The 19,860-nt window shown below is 40.0% G+C and overlaps 1 protein-coding gene across 1 annotated transcript in view; it reads right to left on the bottom strand.

The window, feature by feature from the left end:
• Positions 1–19,860, bottom strand: part of zranb3 (zinc finger, RAN-binding domain containing 3) — a 346,469-nt gene that overhangs the window by 305,806 nt on the left and 20,803 nt on the right. Inside the window, exon 2 of the mRNA XM_028806547.2 lies at positions 16,769–16,934. Coding sequence (XP_028662380.2) covers positions 16,769–16,920 — 152 coding nt within the window. The 5' untranslated portion in view covers positions 16,921–16,934. The remainder of the gene's footprint in view (positions 1–16,768; positions 16,935–19,860) is intronic.

The following is a 19,860-nucleotide window of genomic DNA, read 5'->3' as shown; positions in this document are numbered from 1 at the left end:
CAAGCACACTCTTGAGAATGCAACGTATAGTTGTACAGAAGAAAAGCAATCTTGCCTCAAATGAATGGCAACCTTTTGTAGGTCTATGAACTTAATTTAAACTTTAGGTTTACATGGTGCTTTCTTTCCGAAGTACCTGCACTCATGAATATGTCTGTATGTGTCAGTCGGTCAAATCCATGCGCTTCGCACCGGCGAAGTACCGCTTTTAAATTTTTATTAAGAAGAAAATAAAACGTTTTTAAATTGAGGGAAAATATACTAATAACAGTTTGTTAAGGATCTGTTTTTTTGTGAAGCTGCCTTTACTCGAGTGATCACTTCGACCTGACTTGGTGGCCAAGTATAAGCGTTACCTGGTAGGTAACCACCCATACAATCAGATTGTGAATCAGACTACGAATGCCGTGAATGTAATTACACACTCACTGCACTTGCTTACGGTAATCGAACCTCGGACGTCAGCGCTAGAGGGGCTTAGCAGCGGTGAAGTATTGCTTTTAAATTTTAATTAAGAACAAAAGAAAACCTCAGAGGTTCGATTCCCGAAAGGGAGTGAAGTGAGTGTCCGGTTACCCACCAGGTAACGCTTATGGTTGGACAGCAAGTGACGTAACATCAGCCACGGTGCCTTCAGTTGTGAGAAGCAGATCATAGAATGATTGAAAATAGTTTTGCATTTACCTTTTTAATAAAAGGCGAGCTTTTAAGCCTGAGAAATCACCCCGTAAATGCACACGTTTAATTGCACATGTGTAAATATGTATGGTTACACAGTATTAAAAGACAGTGAACAACGTCAGTTACCTTTGTTCCCGCGTTTGATAAAAGGCGAGCTTTTAAGCCTGAGAACTCACCCCGTAAATGCACACGTTTAATTGCACATGTGTTAATATGTATGCTTACACAGTATTAAAAGACAGTCAAAAATTAACGTCATTTACCTTCGTTCCCGCGTTTGACTCGTGCTGTAAATCTCTTCCTTGTTTTTAGTTCACGTGATTATGTAGGAGGCGTGATGACGCGATACGTGACTCCGCCTCCTCCATTAGAGTATATGGACAAAAAATATGTTCCAGTTATGACCATTACGCGTAGAATTTCGAAATGAAACCTGCCTAACTTTTGTAAGTAAGCTGTAAGGAATGAGCCTGCCAAATTTCAGCCTTCCACCTACACGGGAAGTTCGAGAATTAGTGATGAGTCAGTCAGTCAGTCAGTCAGTCAGTCAGTGAGTCAGTGAGGGCTTTGCCTTTTATTAATATGTATAGATTTGGAATTATTCATTTTATGACCTGTATAGTACATTTCGGAAAACATTGTGGCACGGATGCAACATTATTCATATTATTCATATTCATTCGCATAACATTGCGTGTTTTTTTCCCCCCGATCTTGCCAGTCCCCACATGTTGCTGTTTCTTTTGTACTCCAGGACATGCAGAGGCAACAATAGTACAGAGAGGTCAGTTCAGTGCTACAGTGCATCCGGAAAGTATTCATGGCACATCACTTTTTCCACATTTTGTTATGTTACAGCCTTATTCCAAAATGGATTAAATTAATTTTTTTCCTCAGAATTCTACACACAACACCCCATAATGACAATGTGAAAAAGTTTACTTGAGGTTTTTGCAGATTTATTAAAAATAAAGAAAACTGAGAAATCATATGTACATAAGTATTCACAGCCTTTGCTCAATACTTTGTCGATGCACCTTTGGCAGCAATTATAGCCTCAAGTCTTTTTGAATATGATGCCACAAGCTTGGCACACCTATCCTTGGCCAATTTCGCCCATTCCTCTTTGCAGCACCTCTCAAGCTCCATCAGGTTAGATGGGAAGCGTCGGTGCACAGCCATTTTAAGATCTCTCCAGAGATGTTGAACCGTTTTCAAGTCTGGGCTCTGGCTGGGCCACTCAACGACATTCACAGAGTGGCTTCTGTCTGGACACTCTACCAAACAGGCCTGAAAGGTGGATTAATGCAGAGATGGTTGTCCTTCTGGAAGGTTCTCCTCTCTCCACAGAGGACCTCTGGAGCTCTGACAGTGACCATCGGGTTCTTGGTCACCTCCCTGACTAAGGCCCTTCTCTCCCGATCGCTCAGTTTAGATGGTCGGCCAGCTCTAGGAAGAGTCCTGGTGGTTTCCAACTTCTTCCACTTACAGATGATGGAGGCCACTGTGCTCATTGGGACCTTCAAAGCAGCAGAAATTTTTCTGTAACCTTCCCCAGATTTGTGCCTCGAGACAATCCTGTCTCAGAGGTCTACAGACAATTCCTTTGACTTCATGCTTGGTTTGTGCTCTGACATGAACTGTCAACTGTGGGACCTTATATAGACAGGTGTGTGCCTTTCCAAATCATGTCCATTCAATTGAATTTACCATAGATGGACTCCAATTAAGCTGCATCTCAACGATGATCAGGGGAAACAGGATGCACCTGAGCTCAATTTTGAGCTTCATGGCAAAGGCTATGAATACTTATGTACATGTGCTTTCTCAATTTTTTTATTCTTAATAAATTTGCAAAAATCTCAAGTAAACTTTTTTCACGTTGTCATTATGGGGTGTTGTGTGTAGAAGTCTGAGGGAAAAAATGAATTTAATCCATTTTGGAATAAGGCTGTAACATAACAAAATGTGGAAAAAGTGATGCGCTGTGAATACTTTCCGGATGAACTGTATATGCAATCATCACATTCAAATGTTAACAGTTCAAACAAACGCAAGGACCTGTCCTTCATACATTTACAGGACAAAAGATGCTGAGGGAGAGGTGTGAACGGATTTAAGGTGGGCCGGATCTACAAGTAATACATGTCATAAAAAATAATAAATTCCTGACATAATTGCAAGCCACATTTCTAATAAAATATTCATACTTATCAAGAAGACAGAATAAATACTGTATTTTACAAGTATAGATGTCAAATTAATACATTTGCCTCTTATGCTAACTAACCTATTGTTTACTATGTAGCAAGGACAAATTCTTTGTTTTTTCTAATCAAAAATGTGAACTGCTGTACTAAACACAAGCTTGCTCATCATTCACACTCACACAAGTACTATCTGTTTTAATTACTAGACAAAATGAAAAGATTTGAACTTGTTCACTTTTAATTTCTGTTGGAAAAGTAATTCTCTTCTGTTGGGAATTCTGACATTCATCTCCATGCACAGCACAGCTTCTAGATTTACTTTTCAATAAATGGCAGTAAAATGGCATGAGTGATTTCCCAAGTACCATAACATTTTGCATTAAGGAGCCCAACTAAATTATGATAAAGCATAGAAAAAATTATTCTAAATGTTTTTTGAGCTTTTACAAATCATTGACAGAGTCATTTGTGTGGATATCAATTAATCTCAACTGGTACATGATCAACCACAGTAACAATATAATTTATAGCCTCTTTCATCACTTTTTATATCCATCTTCAGCTTAATAAACAATTTCCTCAGAACCTTCATTATTTGAAGTACTGTCTGTGTAATGTTTCATTTAATGATCCAGTGGTGTCACATAACCAAACTGAGCTGTAGACAAATGAATTGATTTCAGGACCCTTTACTACCAGCCTCAATACTGATGAGGCTAGGTACTAGGTCACAGACAGATTTGAGGTGCACTGTTCAGGTTCCTTCTACAACTGCAGCACCAGGTTTATCACAAGGACCTATGTCTGTCTCCTCTTCACCCTCATCATGCTGCAGCAAGCAAACTCTTTACTTTGTTCGGTATTGGCAATGTTTTAGGAGTGTAGGAGGCCATAGGAAGCCTCATGGCGAGTTTTTAAATGTAGAATATCTTTTAATAATCAAACAGTAACTACAGTAAGGCACTGTTTCTGAAGAAAAGTTGTCTAAAGCATCCATTCGTAATAAACAGACGAAACCAATAAATAGGTTTTTAAGTGCTGCAACTGTGTATGTCTTGCAGTACAAATTAAACTTGGTGCCATTCACTATCACAATAGTATTTTTATTGAGCATTTTTAATATTTACTTCCAACATACTGTGGTTTCTGTTGCAATCATTAAAGCAGTTTGTGAGAAATTCTACAGTGTCTGCCTGAGAAGCAATGTTTATTCCACATAAAAAACACTATTTCATTTGAATGCATTAATGCAATTTGCGCTAACAGATGCCATCTGCTGATGAAGTAGATAATAATAATAATAATAATAATTCATTACATTTATATAGCGCTTTTCTCAGTACTCAAAGCGCTATCCACACAGGGAGGAACCGGGAAGCAAACCCACAATCTTCCAGATGAAGTACATTGCAAAAAAAAAAAAAAAAAAAAAACAACAGTCTGCATCTTGCACAACCTGCCTGTGGCAACATGCCTTCCTTCAAGATTCCCCATAGATTATCAAGTTCCAGATACTATATGCGGCCAGCTGGCTAAATTTGTCTAAATTTGACTTTGTTATTTCCAAAAGATTTCTAGAAATGTATTATTCTTCAGGAATATTGGCATACAGAATTTTTGAGTTTCACTTCCACTGTTGGGTAGCATGGTGGCACAGTGGTAGCATTGCTGCCTCGCAGTAAGGAGACCTGGGTTCACTTCCCGGAACTGCGTGCAGTTTGCATGTTCTCCTCGTGTCTGTGTGGGTTTCCTCTGGGTGGTCTGGTTTCTTCCCACAGTCCAAAGACATGCAGGTTAGGTGCATTGTCCTAAATTGTCCCTAGTGTGTGTGTGTGTGTGTGCGCCCTGTGGTGGGCTGGCGCCCTGCCTGGGGTTTGTTCCTGCCTTGCGCCCTGTGTCGGCTGGGATTGGCTCAAGCAGACCCCTGTGACCCTGTGTTAGGATATAGCGGGTTGGATAATGACTAATGACTTCCACTGCTGCCATGTGGTTTTTATCTTCTAGTAGCTTAATCTCTCCTACTGTACATTAGTGACATTTTGCTTACATTTACTAAATTAACATTTAACAATTATCAGTTTTAAGAACAGAAAGTAGAAATGTTTAATATATAAAGTGGTATTTCCTTCCTTTTTTTATATTCTTAATGTATATTTACATAGATACTGTATGTTTGATCATGTCATTGGTAATATCTATTTAGTTGCTCTGAGGATATTCTCTTCTGAGAAAAGAACTACAGAAGTATAAATTTAACTAAATTGAATGAAAAGGTGCCAACATGCATCCATGTTCACAGTTTTTTGGGACATAAATTTGGTACATAGTAAAAAGTGTTGTTAACTCATTTTTTCTTAAAAGGACTATTGTACCACCGTATTTTTAGCTTGCTAAAAGTATTTGATAAAATTACTCTTACAATTATATAATATCACTCAAACAATTTTTTCTTATAGATGTCTTTTTGCACTAGCTGATAATAATTCAGAGCTACAGTCTGATCTGTTCAATTACGTGAATGTGTGAGGTATGTGCTTGATGCAGGTTATACTCAGCTGTCACAAAAATCCAGGATCAAACATGCACACAATACAACAGACTTTCTTTCCCAGTTTCTTTTTTCTTTCTTGTTTAACTTTTTATTTTTCACCATCCTATCTAGAAACATGCCAATTTACTATATGTACTCAGCAAACTAATTTACATTTTCAAAATCTAGCGAATACAAATGCAGGTAAAACATAGCATTCATGTGAAATACTATGTAAACTTTGAAAGCATATTGTTTTTGATTTTTTTCAACAGTTAGATATTTATGATACATTGATTTAAATTTTAGGTGGTGTCCTAAAGAATAAAATCTTCAGTTTCTGAAACTACTCACTGCTTATATCAAGTTTAAATTTAGCTCAAATGATAAAGGAACTAATTTACAAAGGAATTTATAGGACTACAGAACTACAGGGGCGATTTACATTGAAAACATCTTTTCTTATACATTCTTCCCGTATTGTACCAGTAATGTATAACTTTAATGCATCTGTTTCAGTCAGTTTACAATTTAATGATAAAAAGGAATGGAAACCAGTATAGATATGCACAGGATAAAAGCTTTTGAACAGAGTCATCAATCACCAGGATAGGTAGCTAATTACATTTGTGTAATATCACATACCCTAGAGCTCCACGTGGGATTTCAGTATAGATAATGGCCTGTTTGAAGGACATAGGAAACCACATTAAAGACCTAGAAATCTCAGAAAGAGAGGATGACCATTCCAGCAAGACATAAGACGCAACTCATGCATCACACCAATTGTTGAATTAAAAGCCGCCCAGGACAACATCTACACTTGACAATGCTGTTTCAGTAAGGTTTTCTGTATACAGATTATGAGAGACTTTTGTTACCCATATTAATTTCTATTAAACTGCCTTTGACAATGCTGTTTCAGTAAGGTTTTCTGTATACAGATTATGAGAGACTTTTGTTACCCATATTAATTTCTATTAAACTGCCTTTTATTGGTGTTACAATACACTAACAAACACCATGTTGCTTATACATTTATATAATTTGTCTTTATATATTGAGTGAATAAAGCAATTAGGGCACTTGGTACAGGGGAGGTTTGTTACTTGCTCATCGCTTCACGGTTTCTCATAGCTAAGAGGTCACACCTCAAAAGGAAGAACAAATGTGGCAAAAGTAAGGTACTATTAGTTATAGGGCTGGGCAACATAGCCTATAAATAATTTCACAATGCATGATCTATATCTCAGAATTCTGAAATCTCCTCCAAAGCATGTCATAAATGCTTGATTTAATTTGATTCATACAATCACACCAATATGGTGATTCTAGCAGTCTCTGCAGACTACAGAAGCAATTAATCGTTCTTGTTTATACAGGTATTCATTAGCTGTTCCTATTGGAACAATTTTAAAAACTTTTATGCAAAACAGGGAAGTCTCACTCAAGTTAAATTTAATAAAACAGTATTTATTCAAATTTAATTGCACACGACAAGAAACCTTTCAAAACAACACAAATTAAAGCACACATTTTGTGCCTAATGTTTGTGACAACAGGTCATTTCACTGTAACAAAACTGTCACATCACTTTACATTAATGAAAATACAAGGATAAGACACAATGCAGATTGATACTATAGAACAAGCAGCATCACTTTCAGTCTCACAGTTTTCATAATTTTCTTATGCCAAAACTGCACCTTTGAGTGATATACTACAGAACAGTATTTAGCTCCAAAAGTATTGCACAAGAACACTTTACATGATTTTCACCATCTTCCAATCAATCATCCAGCACCACCTACCCCAACAGAACCCTCGCTTCTGGTTTCATGCACCCCAACTCCCTCCGGCATGGTGCAACCCTTACCAGGAACAGTTGTTAAGTTTATAATTATGGTAAACCTACTAAGACTGAATTATTGTTTTCCCCTCAACGACAATGCGCATGCGCTGATGTTCTTAGTTTTTTGATGTTTGTATTGCAGTTCTCTTTCAGTTTGTGTTTTTTGCATTTTTGAAAGTAAAGTATTTCACATTCAGACTGGTGTGCTTATTGAAGACTAACACAGTGACAGATATGGAGTTTGACTGGTGTGGTACACCTGTCAAACTGCAACTCAGATGTCCCAAGGTGAGCTCTGGGAGAAAAAGTAATTTCCCATTGAGCAGAAGGACAAAAGCTCTTTTTGCCTTTTTGTACTTCTCTGCGTACACTAAGCGTATATATTTTGAGGTGATTCCATGCTAAAGTACAAATTAAGTTTTCCTTCTTGACATTATGAAAAAAACTAAAGTGACCTGCAGCAAAAAACAAATAAAAATTAGTGTAACTTGCATAAGTAGTGTAACATCATAAGTAGACAAGCAGTATATTATGTGCATAGTCAAACACAACGAAGGCCTGTATTCCAGCCAAACAGGATACAATGGCAGAAAGGTGTAGCCGTCTTTCGAGAATTTGCCTCCATCGCAGTGGACTGCAAGATTTAGAGTGTAGAGTTACAGTAGTGTAGTGTAACAGATAGCTGCATGCTGTTATTCAGGCGAGCAGGGTTATGAGGACAGAAAGGAAGGCCATTATTCCGGCCTTACGGGTATATACCACTATGATGCTGGTCCAAAAACCAGTCTGCCGTGTTTACACAATTAAAAAAAAAAAAAAAGACAATTTGTATTCGATATATGCAATATAGTCATTTACTACGTCTGACACAGAATAAGCTACAATGCATTAAGCATATTCAATGTATCCCCCAGATCCAATACATTTATAAAATGGCTAATGACAAAATAATTAATAGCAGAGCCAAATACAAGAAATCAAGGTTACAAGGTTTTACCACATTTTAATTGCTCATGAAACTGCACAAAGAATTAGAGGCCAAACACACGGTTGCATCAGTGCTACTGGAATGTGTTGCACAGGGAAAAAATTAATAAAAGTGAAGCAGAACCATTTCTCGAGGTTTCTTAAAATCACTTTCCAATAGCTATTTTTTCCAGAACAAACATTTATAAAAATTTGTAAAAACTCAAGACGTTGTAGAATTTTATGTGTCATTCATTCCCTTATGATGATGAGCAAATCCCTGCGAATCCCCTTCACCTCGAGTTTGGTGAAATCACTGAAACGCTCCGCCCTGTATTTTGGGGTGCCTGTCACCTTACAAAGTTTTATCCTTATAGTAGTGGCCAAAAGTTTTGGCAGTGACATAAATATTGTGTTTTGCAAAATTTTCAGCTTCTGTTTTTGTGGTGGCAATTCACATTGTTTTATATTATTGTGCAGAGTGATCAGATGAATATTAATTCATTGCAAAGAGCTTTATTAGCATAAAAAGTTAACTTTATCACAAAATCCCATTTTCACTTATCTTCACCCTGGCACAAAATGATCAGCTGAAAGTGTCCACCAAGCGCCAGGACCACCTCCTTCTGAGGAGTCAGCTATAGAATCGTCTTGCCACCAGCACAGAGCTTGCTCAGTATTGGCAGCAGGTGGGTGTGAGTTCATCCGCGCACACGGTGAAGCAAAGACTTTTGGACAACTGCTTTGTATCCAGAATGTCAGCAAAGAAGCCACTTCTTTATAAGAAAAGAGTGAAATTCTGCAGAAAGTACAAGGGCACAGCAGAAGACTGCTGCAAAAGTTATTTTTGAATGAATCCTCCTTCCAACTGTTTGGGAAATCTGGAAAATTGATTGTCCGGAGATCAAAAAGGTGAATGCTACCATGAGTCCCGTTTCATGCCAACAATGAAGCATCCTGAGACAATCCATGTGTGGGGTTGCTTCTCATCCAAGGGAGTGAGCCCACTCACCATTCTGCCTAAGAGCACTGCCATAAATAAAGAATGGTATCAAAACATCCTCCAAGTGCAACTTCTCCCAACAATCCAGGCACAATTTGGTGATGACCATATCACAAGGCAAAAGTGATACCGAAGTGGCTCGGAGTTCATAACATTGACAGCTTGGACCCGAGGCCAGTAAACTCCCCAGATCTTAATCCCATTAAGAACCTATAGTCAATTCTCAAAAAGCGGGTGGACAAGCAGAAACCCACAAATTGTGATCAACTCCAAGTACTAAAAAGCATGCCAGATCGAACTGCAGAAGTTATGAAGAAGGGTCAACACTGTAAATAATTGACTGTTTACATAAATTTGATGTGTTTGTCAATAAAAGACTTTGAAACTTATGAAATGTTTTTAATTGTTCTTCAGTATACCATTGAAACATAATAAAAAAAAAAAAAAATCAGAAAAAGCTGAAGCAGCTAAGTTTGCAAAACACAACATTTGTGTCACTGACAAAACTTTTGGCCACTACTGTAGATGAATCACTGAATCACCATTTTAACATGGCTTTCTCATAGCTACATTTTAGTGTATCCCTGTTAAACTACATGTACACTGAATTATCAATTTCATCAAGGCTCCAAAATCCGTACTAATCCCTACTATTCTCTGCTGTTCTTTTTCCTGTTTTTCTGTGGCAGCGATCTGCGTCACCACCATTAATGGATTGAAGGCAGTACCCCAGATATCCACATGACCATCATCATCAAATTCTTTCACATGAAGCTTGCAAACCATGAGGACTGATTTATATCATTTATGTTAGGTAGAATGCTCAGTGGGGGCTGGGCGCTCCCTTGGCCTTGCACAAGTAGTGGCTGTGTAAAAGGAAAAAAAAAGCCTGGGAGATCAAAAGTACCATAAAGTCCAGTACAACGTTTTACAGGTCTTCTGGTAAACTAGTTATCCAATAGATAGATATATTAACCACTACATTAACATTCTCACTATGACACAACAAACGTTTGAGGAGAATAAACTTACTGTTCCTTCATATTGACGACTCCTGAACTCTTACTATAATTCTTACTGATATGATCTGCACACAGCTCAATTTGTTATGAATTTGTTCAATTTATTTTTTTTAAATAAAAATATATATGATTTTGAGTTATGACCCTGACACTTTTTTTTTTTAAAGCCGGGACTGCCAGCTTTTTTTTTTTTTATAAATAAAAGTCAAATTGTTGATCCCTTCAGTCTGACAAAGAACTTCACATTGTCTGGCATTTTTCAAGATGATTCCATACAGCTATCATGATGCATCCTTAGGCTATACTTATGTACACCTTGAAATTTAAAATAGTGTTAAGGTGACACCACTTAAAGTCTGTTAAACTAGGGGGCTCCGCCCCCTGCTCGCTTTGCTCGCCAACCCCTGGTGTTGGGTAATTATAAATAGCGTGATGAATGTATGAGATATAGCATAGTGTGAAGGTGTAGATGACGCATATAGGAAGCCAAGAATAAATTGCAAGGCACAGTGTAAAGATTTATTGGAAAATTTATTTGTACACAACATTAGTAGTAAAGATGGTGTCTTGTTCTTGAATGAGTTTCTCTTGGCATGGATCATTTATAACCTTAACTTTAACGTCAGATGAACGTTGAACTCGTGAGAAGGCCACATAAAGTTGTTCATGTCCAAAAACGGGGTCAGAGAGGTAGATGCCAACCTTGTTCATGGTTTGGCCTTGTGATTTGTTGATGGTCATGGCAAATGCAGGTTTAATTGGGGAACTGTCGTCGTTTAAGTGTAAAAGGTAATGCTAGGTCAGAACTTGTAAGGTCAATTGTAGGAAGCAGAACAGTATTGTTAGCATGTGATCCTGTAAGAAGTTTTGCTTCAATAACATTGTGTGTCATGGTGTTGACGACTAAACATGTATCATTGCATAAACCTTGTTTAGTGTTAAGGTTTCTTAATAGCATGATTATTGTTCCGATTGTAAGGTTAAGACTGTGTTGTGGTAATCCGGCTGGGTTAATAGTGTTGAAAGATTGTAAGGGGAAATTAAGATGGTCATTGTTGTCAGCAGAGTCAACTTTGTCAGAGCTTAGAAAGAGCCGTGCCTCTACAGGAAGTAATGCACTGACTTTGTTATTTATGTGATCAACATTAATATTTTTTGGACATAATTGTGTTAAAAGGGGTATTTGGTCTAATGAGATTGCTGTTCCAAATATCTCCGTAACTAAGTCGTCGCAGATATAGGCTTGAGGAATTGTAATAATATCTGGGTGAAGTCCATCTGTGTAGGTGAGTGTACCATCTCTCAGTTGTAAAAACCAATTGTTATATTCTGGATCTGGACATCGCATGTTTTGTACCAACTGTATCTTTTGAAAGCAATGCCAAGTGTCCGCGTAACATTTTTTGTTCTGCCTTTTCAGAAGCGCGTTGTAGGCGCCGACGTGAATTTTTTTTTTCATGCGGGTTCGTGTTTGTGGTCCCGTTACTCGAGCCGTCTCGTTCTGTACTCGTGATCGTGAATTAATGACTTGTTTGATCTTTATCGTTAGGAATATGGATAAGTAATAAGGAGGATCGCACTCACTGTTAATATGCGGACTGTTCGTTTCTTCGTATTATCACCAATCAGGTCTCGCACCTGTATATGTATTGTAGTCCGGTCTCTTGTTGTTTATGTATGACGTAGTCCGCGTATTTTAAGGTGGACTGAACAATAGCTGAGCAAATGGCATGTGGAGCAATAGCTAAGCACTGTCTAAAATCTCCTCCTAATAAAAGTACCTTTCCTCCAAAGGGAATATTATTATTCATCAACGCAATGCCAATTGTCCGCGTATTTTAAGGTGGACTGAACAATAGCTGAGCGCATTGCATGTGGAGCAATAGTTAAGGACTGTCTAAAATCTCCTCCTAATAAAAGTACCTTTCCTCCAAAGGGAATATTATTATTCATCAACGTTTGTAAAAGTTTATCAATGGTGTTGAGTAAGTGACTGGATGCCATTGTACATTCATCTATAATTAATAGTTTGGCAAGACGGATGTCACGTGCATTGTTACTGTTCATTTTCATAGTGGATACCGATGTTTCTGTGATTGGGACCGGTATTTTGAATAAGGAGTGACATGTGTTTTTGGAGCTGAGACATTTTTTCTTCCGCGGTTTCAGAAGCGCGTTGTAGGCGCCGACGTGTATTGTTTTTTTTTCATGCGGGTTCGTGTTTGTGGTCCCGTTACTCGAGCCATATCGTTTTGCACCCGTGATCGTGAATTCATCACTTGTTTGTTCATTATTGTTAGTAATATGGAACGTTAATAAGGACGATCGCACTGACTGCCAATATGGAGCCTTTTCTGATCGTGAATGCATGACTTGTTTGTTCTTTATCGTGAGTAAAATGGATAAGTAATCGTGCTTTTTTTTTGAGGGGCGCGCTGCCTCATTTTTTATTTCTGTTAGTGGAGGGGGGCTTTGTGTGTTGTGGGTCTGAATCCTCTTTTTTGTGTGTGTCCTGTTTCGTGTGGTATGGGCTTCGTCTGGCGCTTTGTTGCATGGGTCTGTTGCTATGGGCGCGGAGCATCATTTCTCATTTTCCGGTGCTTGGAGGGTTTCTTCGTATTATTACCCATCAGGTGTCACGCCTGTATATGTATTGTAGTCCGGTCTCTTGTTGTCTATGTATGACGTCGTTTGTTGGCGTGTGTTTTCTTTGAGGGGCGCGTTACCTCATTTTTTATTTCTGTTAGTGGAGGGGGGCTTTGTGTGTCGTGGGTGTGAATCCTCATTTTTGTGTGCGTACCGTTTAGTGTGCTATGTGGCGCTTGCGTCTGACTCCTTTGTTTTTGTTGTGCTAGGGGCGCGTTGCCTCATTTCTTATTTCTGTTAGTGGAGGGGTGCTTTGTGTGTCGTAGGTCTGAATCCTCTTTTTTGTGTGTGTCCTGTTTCGTGTGGTATGGCCTTCGTGTGGCGCTTTGTTGCATGGGTCTGTTGCTATGGGCGTGGCGCATCATTTCTCATTTTCCGGTGCTTGGAGGGAGGCTTTGTGTGGCGCCTGCGCACTACGTCTTTTGCGTCCACGGCCCATGTCCCTGCGTCCATCCGGTTTACCATTCTCATTTAGTAATATGGATCACTGTCAAGTGGTAAAAATAATAAAATAGTTCCACACTTAATTAAACCCTAGTCATGCCAACCTGAAAAAAGCAGAGGATTGAGCAATATACTGGAACTAAAAAAGTACAGAAAATCACAAAACTGAAAACGGCAGGATACCAGTATTTTGGGATTTTCAGTACCAAAAGTAAACATCAGCATTCCAAACAAACCCCTCCTTTGACATTTAGTGTTATTTTCAATCTATGAACACTTTTCCATATTCATTTTTAGTCAGTAATGTTTCTTCTGAAAGTCTTACTTATGGATATTTTCTAAAATGCTCTATTCGGCCAGGTTAAGAACTGTGAATTCATGTTCTGACCTTGTGCTAAATTAAAAAATAAACAGGCAAATTCAGATGCATAAATACAAAATCACTGCTGAAGCACTTTGATCTTATTGGTAACCAAAAGTGCGGAAAAAGTTTTAATTTATAAAGACAGAGAGAGAAGGAGATAAAGACAATTTAGTTAGACTGAAGCACACAAGCCAGTTCACTCATCAAATTTCATGGCCGAATTCAAATGATGTCACTTTTCCATAATAACAGTTGCATACCACAACATATAGATAGTTATGGTAACTTAACTGGCTCACTGCTAATCTTACAAATATGGACTCACGATGAAGGCATTGTTCATGGACCACCTACAGTATAACCCAAAATAATTACAATTGTGACTGCAATCAGAAGTATAACTTTGCAATTCAGCAATTTCCATTACATGCTGATCTGCTGTTAATAGAGACACAGAACATCCTGAAGTAAAGCAGGGCAAGGTTAAGGGGTAGGTTTCAAGCAGTGAAAAAAGGTTCATGAATGTGCAGAGTACAGCTAATTACGGAATAGTACTTAGCCTGTTTATCTGTTTGTTAAACTCAATTAAGCCAGTTTTACAAGGAGTGAGAGCCTGAAAAGAATCTATATAAGAAAACCTCAGATATAGACAGCTTCATTTTACATCTGACTTAACAGAATTTACTCCCTATAATATTGCTGGGTTTGTGAAAACCAACCTGAATGATTTTTAGCCATGTACATATCACCTGGCACTGCACAACAGCAAACAAACACCACAAGGCACTATGTTAGAGAGTATGAATATAGAAGAGACGAATATACTTTGATTTTCTGTTTTTCTTCAAGAACAAAATTAGAATGTAGAAAAATAACCCAAAAGTGAATAAGGTGGTCTTCCTCAGTCTTGAGGATTGTGTAATGTCAGTGTAATACCCACAACTTAATGGAAGAAACTTAATGGAAAAGTACTGACGTCACAATGCAGAAACGTGGAGAAATGTAAACTCCACATAGAAAACAACCAGGGATGGGATTCAAATTCAGGATGCTTGATCACGAACTAGCAGCTTTATTCATTGCACAACTATGCTGTCTATATCTGATATGGTCTCCTAAAAAAGTAATCAATCTTAAAGCAGCTATGAAATTATTTATTCTTTTTACTGCCCTTTTAATTTGCAAATTCAGTGTTTCCTGCACAAAGAAAATTTAGTTGCAGGCCACCATTGCAAACGTTTTTGTAGTCATTGCGCTACAAAATTAGATACTGCAAATAATGAAAATCAACAACCATTCCCTATACCATTCCCAAAATTCATGCTGTAAATATGGTGCATGAATTGACCACTCAATTTAATCACAATTATCCTGCACTGATGAGCCAGTAAAGCTACAGTATTTACTGTATTAATTATTGTACAGACCCAAAATATCGTGAATGTCTTTTAGGCAATGTATGAATATTGAAGTCTCTGCACATAACCTTCAACCCATGGCATTTCATTCTATTTTCCAAAATAGCTTTATCCATTAAGAGATTGTGGCTATACAAGCAGTAATTGGGTACCCCAACAACAACATAAGAAGAGTTAAAAAAAAAAAGTTTATTTTGACTTGTTACCCACATTTAAATTACATCATAGCTTTGTGTTCAAATAGTGACACAACCAAAACTTTTTAATGGTATGAAGTTATGTTAAGAAATTACAACTTTATAGCATGAAACCTCAGATTTACAGCGTACTGCATTTTTTTTTTAATATACACAGAATACTGCTGCAACTTTATTGTTTCATCTTAAGATTGCCCCAGCAATGCCAATTAAGATGACAGGGATGCACTTAGTGTACATGATGTATATTCGGAACAAGAAAGAAGCCACTGCTCACATGCATAAAATGTCTTTTGAATATGCCACTGCATCTATCACTCAGTTTTTGATCAGCATCGCAGCTACGCTTTTTACTGAATTCCTTTTTGTGCTTATTTACGGCTATTAATTGTTAAAGTGTTTAATTATTTACTTGCTGTTGTTAATTTTATTACATTTACATTAGCAAGGGTCAATTTTCTTTTAAATTAACCAGACCAGCACTTTGCAAAATAGTAATAGCTATCATAACAACAAAGCAAGTCATTTAAAAATATGAATGAATGAACCACAAAAAAAAATGCAACACTAAAAAACACTAATGATCATGACAGTGACATTTTCTTTGGGTCCCCCTCCTGACCCCCAAAAAGGGGTGCCCCCACTGCTATATCTGATTTTTGTGGAAAACACTGAAATTATCAAGAAACAAATGCAATCTACTCAAAAATGCTACCATTTTACACAAACAAGAAATATTCTGCTACAGTAAATTAATGTTTTACAGTGAGTAATAAAATTCAACTATCCTGAATTTTAAAAGGCTGCTGATTATTTTTACTTTTATCTTTAACATTATATTTAATTCTTGATTAAAAAATAGTATGACTATACATTTGAAAAAGATAATTAGTAGGATGTATAGTGTACTTATTGTAATATTGGTACAAACAAGATAAAACAAAACTACTTGCAGGGCCAAATGGTTTACCTTTCTGTGTTGTTAAAAAATTGGTCATTGTGACCTATTAAATGAAAAGCACAGTATACCTTAAAATAATGATGAATCCAGAGTAAAATAAAAAGAATATTGTTTTAAAAAGTATGTTTATAAGTAATCTAAATAAAACAAAGTGTTTGCTCACATATATGATTAAGCAAAACAGTCATCTAAAAAATAATAGCTATGCAAAGATAAACAGCTCATGAAAAAACACATTTACTGATTAAGAAACTTTTTTAAAATTAATAAATATATATTCTCTAAATTCAATACTGACACATTCAACTGTGCTATACAAATAAACAGCAAATGCCTTGCTATTTAACTAATTTAATTAATTAAACAATGACTTTTCAGTAAATGTATCTGTTCTTTATGCATTGATGTTCATAGTTTACTGCAAGCAAGCAATGTCTTTCTTTTTTAAATTATTTAATCTTCACACATACATACCTGCCATGTCTGGAAATAGCAAATCTTATGCCTTCTTTCTGAAATGGCATCAATCTATGTTGAAGCTTTTCTGGGAGCAACAGTAATGCTGTATCCAGCTCACTTAGACATCTGGTATCCTTGGCCTCAGCAGAATGCCCGTCTTTGACCATGATGAAAAATGTAACTGTCAACAAGCCAGAGTTTTCAATGAGCAATTTAAAAAAAGACTTTACATGTTAAGTTATTGCTTCACACGGATTACTAAACTATATATTCATAAAGTATTGCAAGGGTCTAATAATTGAGGTGATACTCCTGCAATTCCAAAGACAATGGTCACTTTGTTTAACTATACACTGAACAGAATTACTTCCATTGTCTGAGACAACCCCTCCTCGAACCGCCACCTTATCGTGGTGGAGGGGTTTGCGTGTCCCAATGATCCTAGGAGCTCTGTTGTCCGGGGCTTTATGCCCCTGGTAGGGCCACCCAAGGCAAACTGGTCCTAGGTGAGGGATGAGACAAAGTGCGGTTCAAAACAACCTCCTATGATGAATAAAAAATTTTGGACGCCGTTTTCCCCTCGCCCGGACGCAGGTCACCAGGGCCCCCCTCTGGAGCCAGGCCTGGAGGTGGGGCTCGATGGCGAGCGCCTTGTGGCCGGGCTTGCACCCATGGGACTCGGCCGGGCACAGCCCGAAGAGGCAACGTAGGTCCCCCTTCCCATGGGCTCACCACCTATGGGAGGGGCCAAGGAGGTCGGGTGCAGGGTGAGTTGGGTGGTGGCCGAAGGCGGGGACCTTGGCAGTCCGATCCTCGGCTACAGAAGCTGGCCCTTGGGACGTGGAATGTCACCTCTCTGAAGGGGAAGGAGCCTGAGCTTGTGCGCGAGGTTGAGAGGTTCCAGCTAGATATAGTCGGGCTCACCTCGACGCACAGCTTGGACTCTGGAACCAATCTCCTTGAGAGGGGCTGGACTCTGTACCACTCTGGAGTTGCCCCCGGTGAGAGGTGCCGAGCGGGTGTGGGCATACTTATTGCCCCCCGACTTGGAGCCTGCACATTGGGGTTTACCCCAGTGGACGAGAGGGTAGCATCCCTCCGCCTTCGAGTGGGGGGACGGGTCCTAACTGTTGTTTGTGCGTATGCACCGAACAGCAGTTCGGAGCACCCACCCTTTTTGGAGTCCCTGGAGGGGGTGCTAGAGGGCATACCTTCTGGGGACTCCCTCGTACTGCTGGGAGACTTCAATGCTCACGTGGGCAATGACAGTGAGACCTGGAAGGGCATGATTGGGAAGAATGGCCCCTCCGATCTGAACCCGAGTAGTGTTTTGTTATTGGACTTCTGTGCTCGTCACGGATTGTCCATAACAAACACCATGTTCAAGCATAGGGGTGTTCATATGTGCACTTGGCACCAGGACACCCTAGGCCTCAGTTCGATGATCGACTTTGTGGTCGTGTTGTCGGACTTGCGGCCACATGTCTTGGACACTCAGGTGAAGAGAGGGGCAGAGCTGTCAACTGATCACCACCTGGTGGTGAGTTGGCTTCAATGGTGGGGGAGGATGCCGGTCAGGCCTGGTAGCCCCAAACGTGTTGTGAGGGTCTGCTGGGAACGTCTGGCAGAGCCCCCTGTCAGAAGTAGCTTCAACTCCCACCTCCGGCAGAACTTCGACCATGTCCCAAGGGAGGTGGGGGACATTGAGTCCGATTGGGCCATGTTTCGTGCCTCTATTGTTGAGGCAGCTGACCAGAGCTGTGGCTGTAAGGTGGTTGGTGCCTGTCGTGGCGGCAATCCCCAAACCCGTTGGTGGACACCAGCGGTAAGGGATGCTGTCAAGCTGAAGAAGGAGTCCTACTGGTCCCTTTTGTCCTGTGGGACTCTGGAGGCAGCTAATAGGTACCGGCAGGCCAAGCGGAATCCGGCTTGGTGGTTGCTGAGGCAAAAACTTGGGCATGGGAGGAGTTTGGGGAGGCCATGGAGAACGACTTTCGGACGGCTTCGAGGAGATTCTGGTCCACCGTCCGGCGTCTCAGGAGGAGGAAGCAGTGCAGTGTCAACACTGTATATGGTGGGGATGGTGCGCTGCTGACCTCGACTCGGGACGTTGTGGGTCGGTGGGGGGGAGTACTTCGAAGACCTCCTCAATCCCAATAACATGCCTTCTAATGAGGAAGCAGAGTCTGGGGACTCGGAGGTGGGCTCCCCCATCTCTGGGACTGAGGTCACTGAGGTGGTCAAAAAACTCCTTGGTGGCAGGGCCCCGGGGGTGGATGAGATACGCCCGGGGTTCCTCAAGGCTCTGGATGTTGTAGGGCTGTCTTGGTTGACACGTCTCTGCAACATCGCATGGACATCAGGGACCGTGCCTCTGGATTGGCAGACCTGGGTGGTTGTCCCCCTCGTTAAGAAGGGGGACCGGAGGGTGTGTTCCAACTACAGAGGGATCACACTCCTCTGCCTCCCTGGAAAAGTCTATTCGGGGGTTCTGGAGAGGAGGGGTCTGTCAGATAGTCGAACCTTGGATTCAGGAGGAACAGTGTGGTTTTCGTCCTGGTCGCGGAACAGTGGACCAGCTCTACAACCTTAGCAGAGTCCTGGAGGGTGCATGGGAGTTCGCCCAACCAGTCTACATGTATTTTGTGGACTTGGAAAAGGCGTTCGACCGTGTCCCTCAGGGATTCTTGTGGAGGGTTGCTCCGGGAGTATGGGGTACCGGACCCCCTGATAAGGGCTGTTCGGTCCCTGTACAACCGGTGTCAGAGCTTGGTCCGCATTGCCGGCAGTAAGTCGAACCCGATTCCAGTGAGAGTTGGACTCCGCAAGGGCTGCCCTTTATCACCAATTCTGTTCATAACTTTTATGGACAGAATATCTAGGCGCAGCCACGGTGTTGAGGGGGTCCGGTTTGGTGGACTCAGGATTGGGTCACTGCTTTTGGCAGATGATGTTGTCCTGTTTGCTTCATCAGGCCGTGATCTTCAGCTCTCTCTGGATTGGTTCGCAGCTGAGTGTGAAGCGGCTGGGATGGGAATCAGCACCTCCAAATCCGAGACCATGGTCCTCAGCCGGAAAAGGGTGGAGTGCCCTCTCAGGGTTGGGAG

This window comes from Erpetoichthys calabaricus, chromosome 8 (genome assembly GCF_900747795.2).
Source record: "Erpetoichthys calabaricus chromosome 8, fErpCal1.3, whole genome shotgun sequence".
Lineage (NCBI taxonomy): Eukaryota > Metazoa > Chordata > Cladistia > Polypteriformes > Polypteridae > Erpetoichthys > Erpetoichthys calabaricus.
Note: the sequence above shows the minus strand (reverse complement) of the source record. Positions and strands in the feature narration are given on the sequence as shown.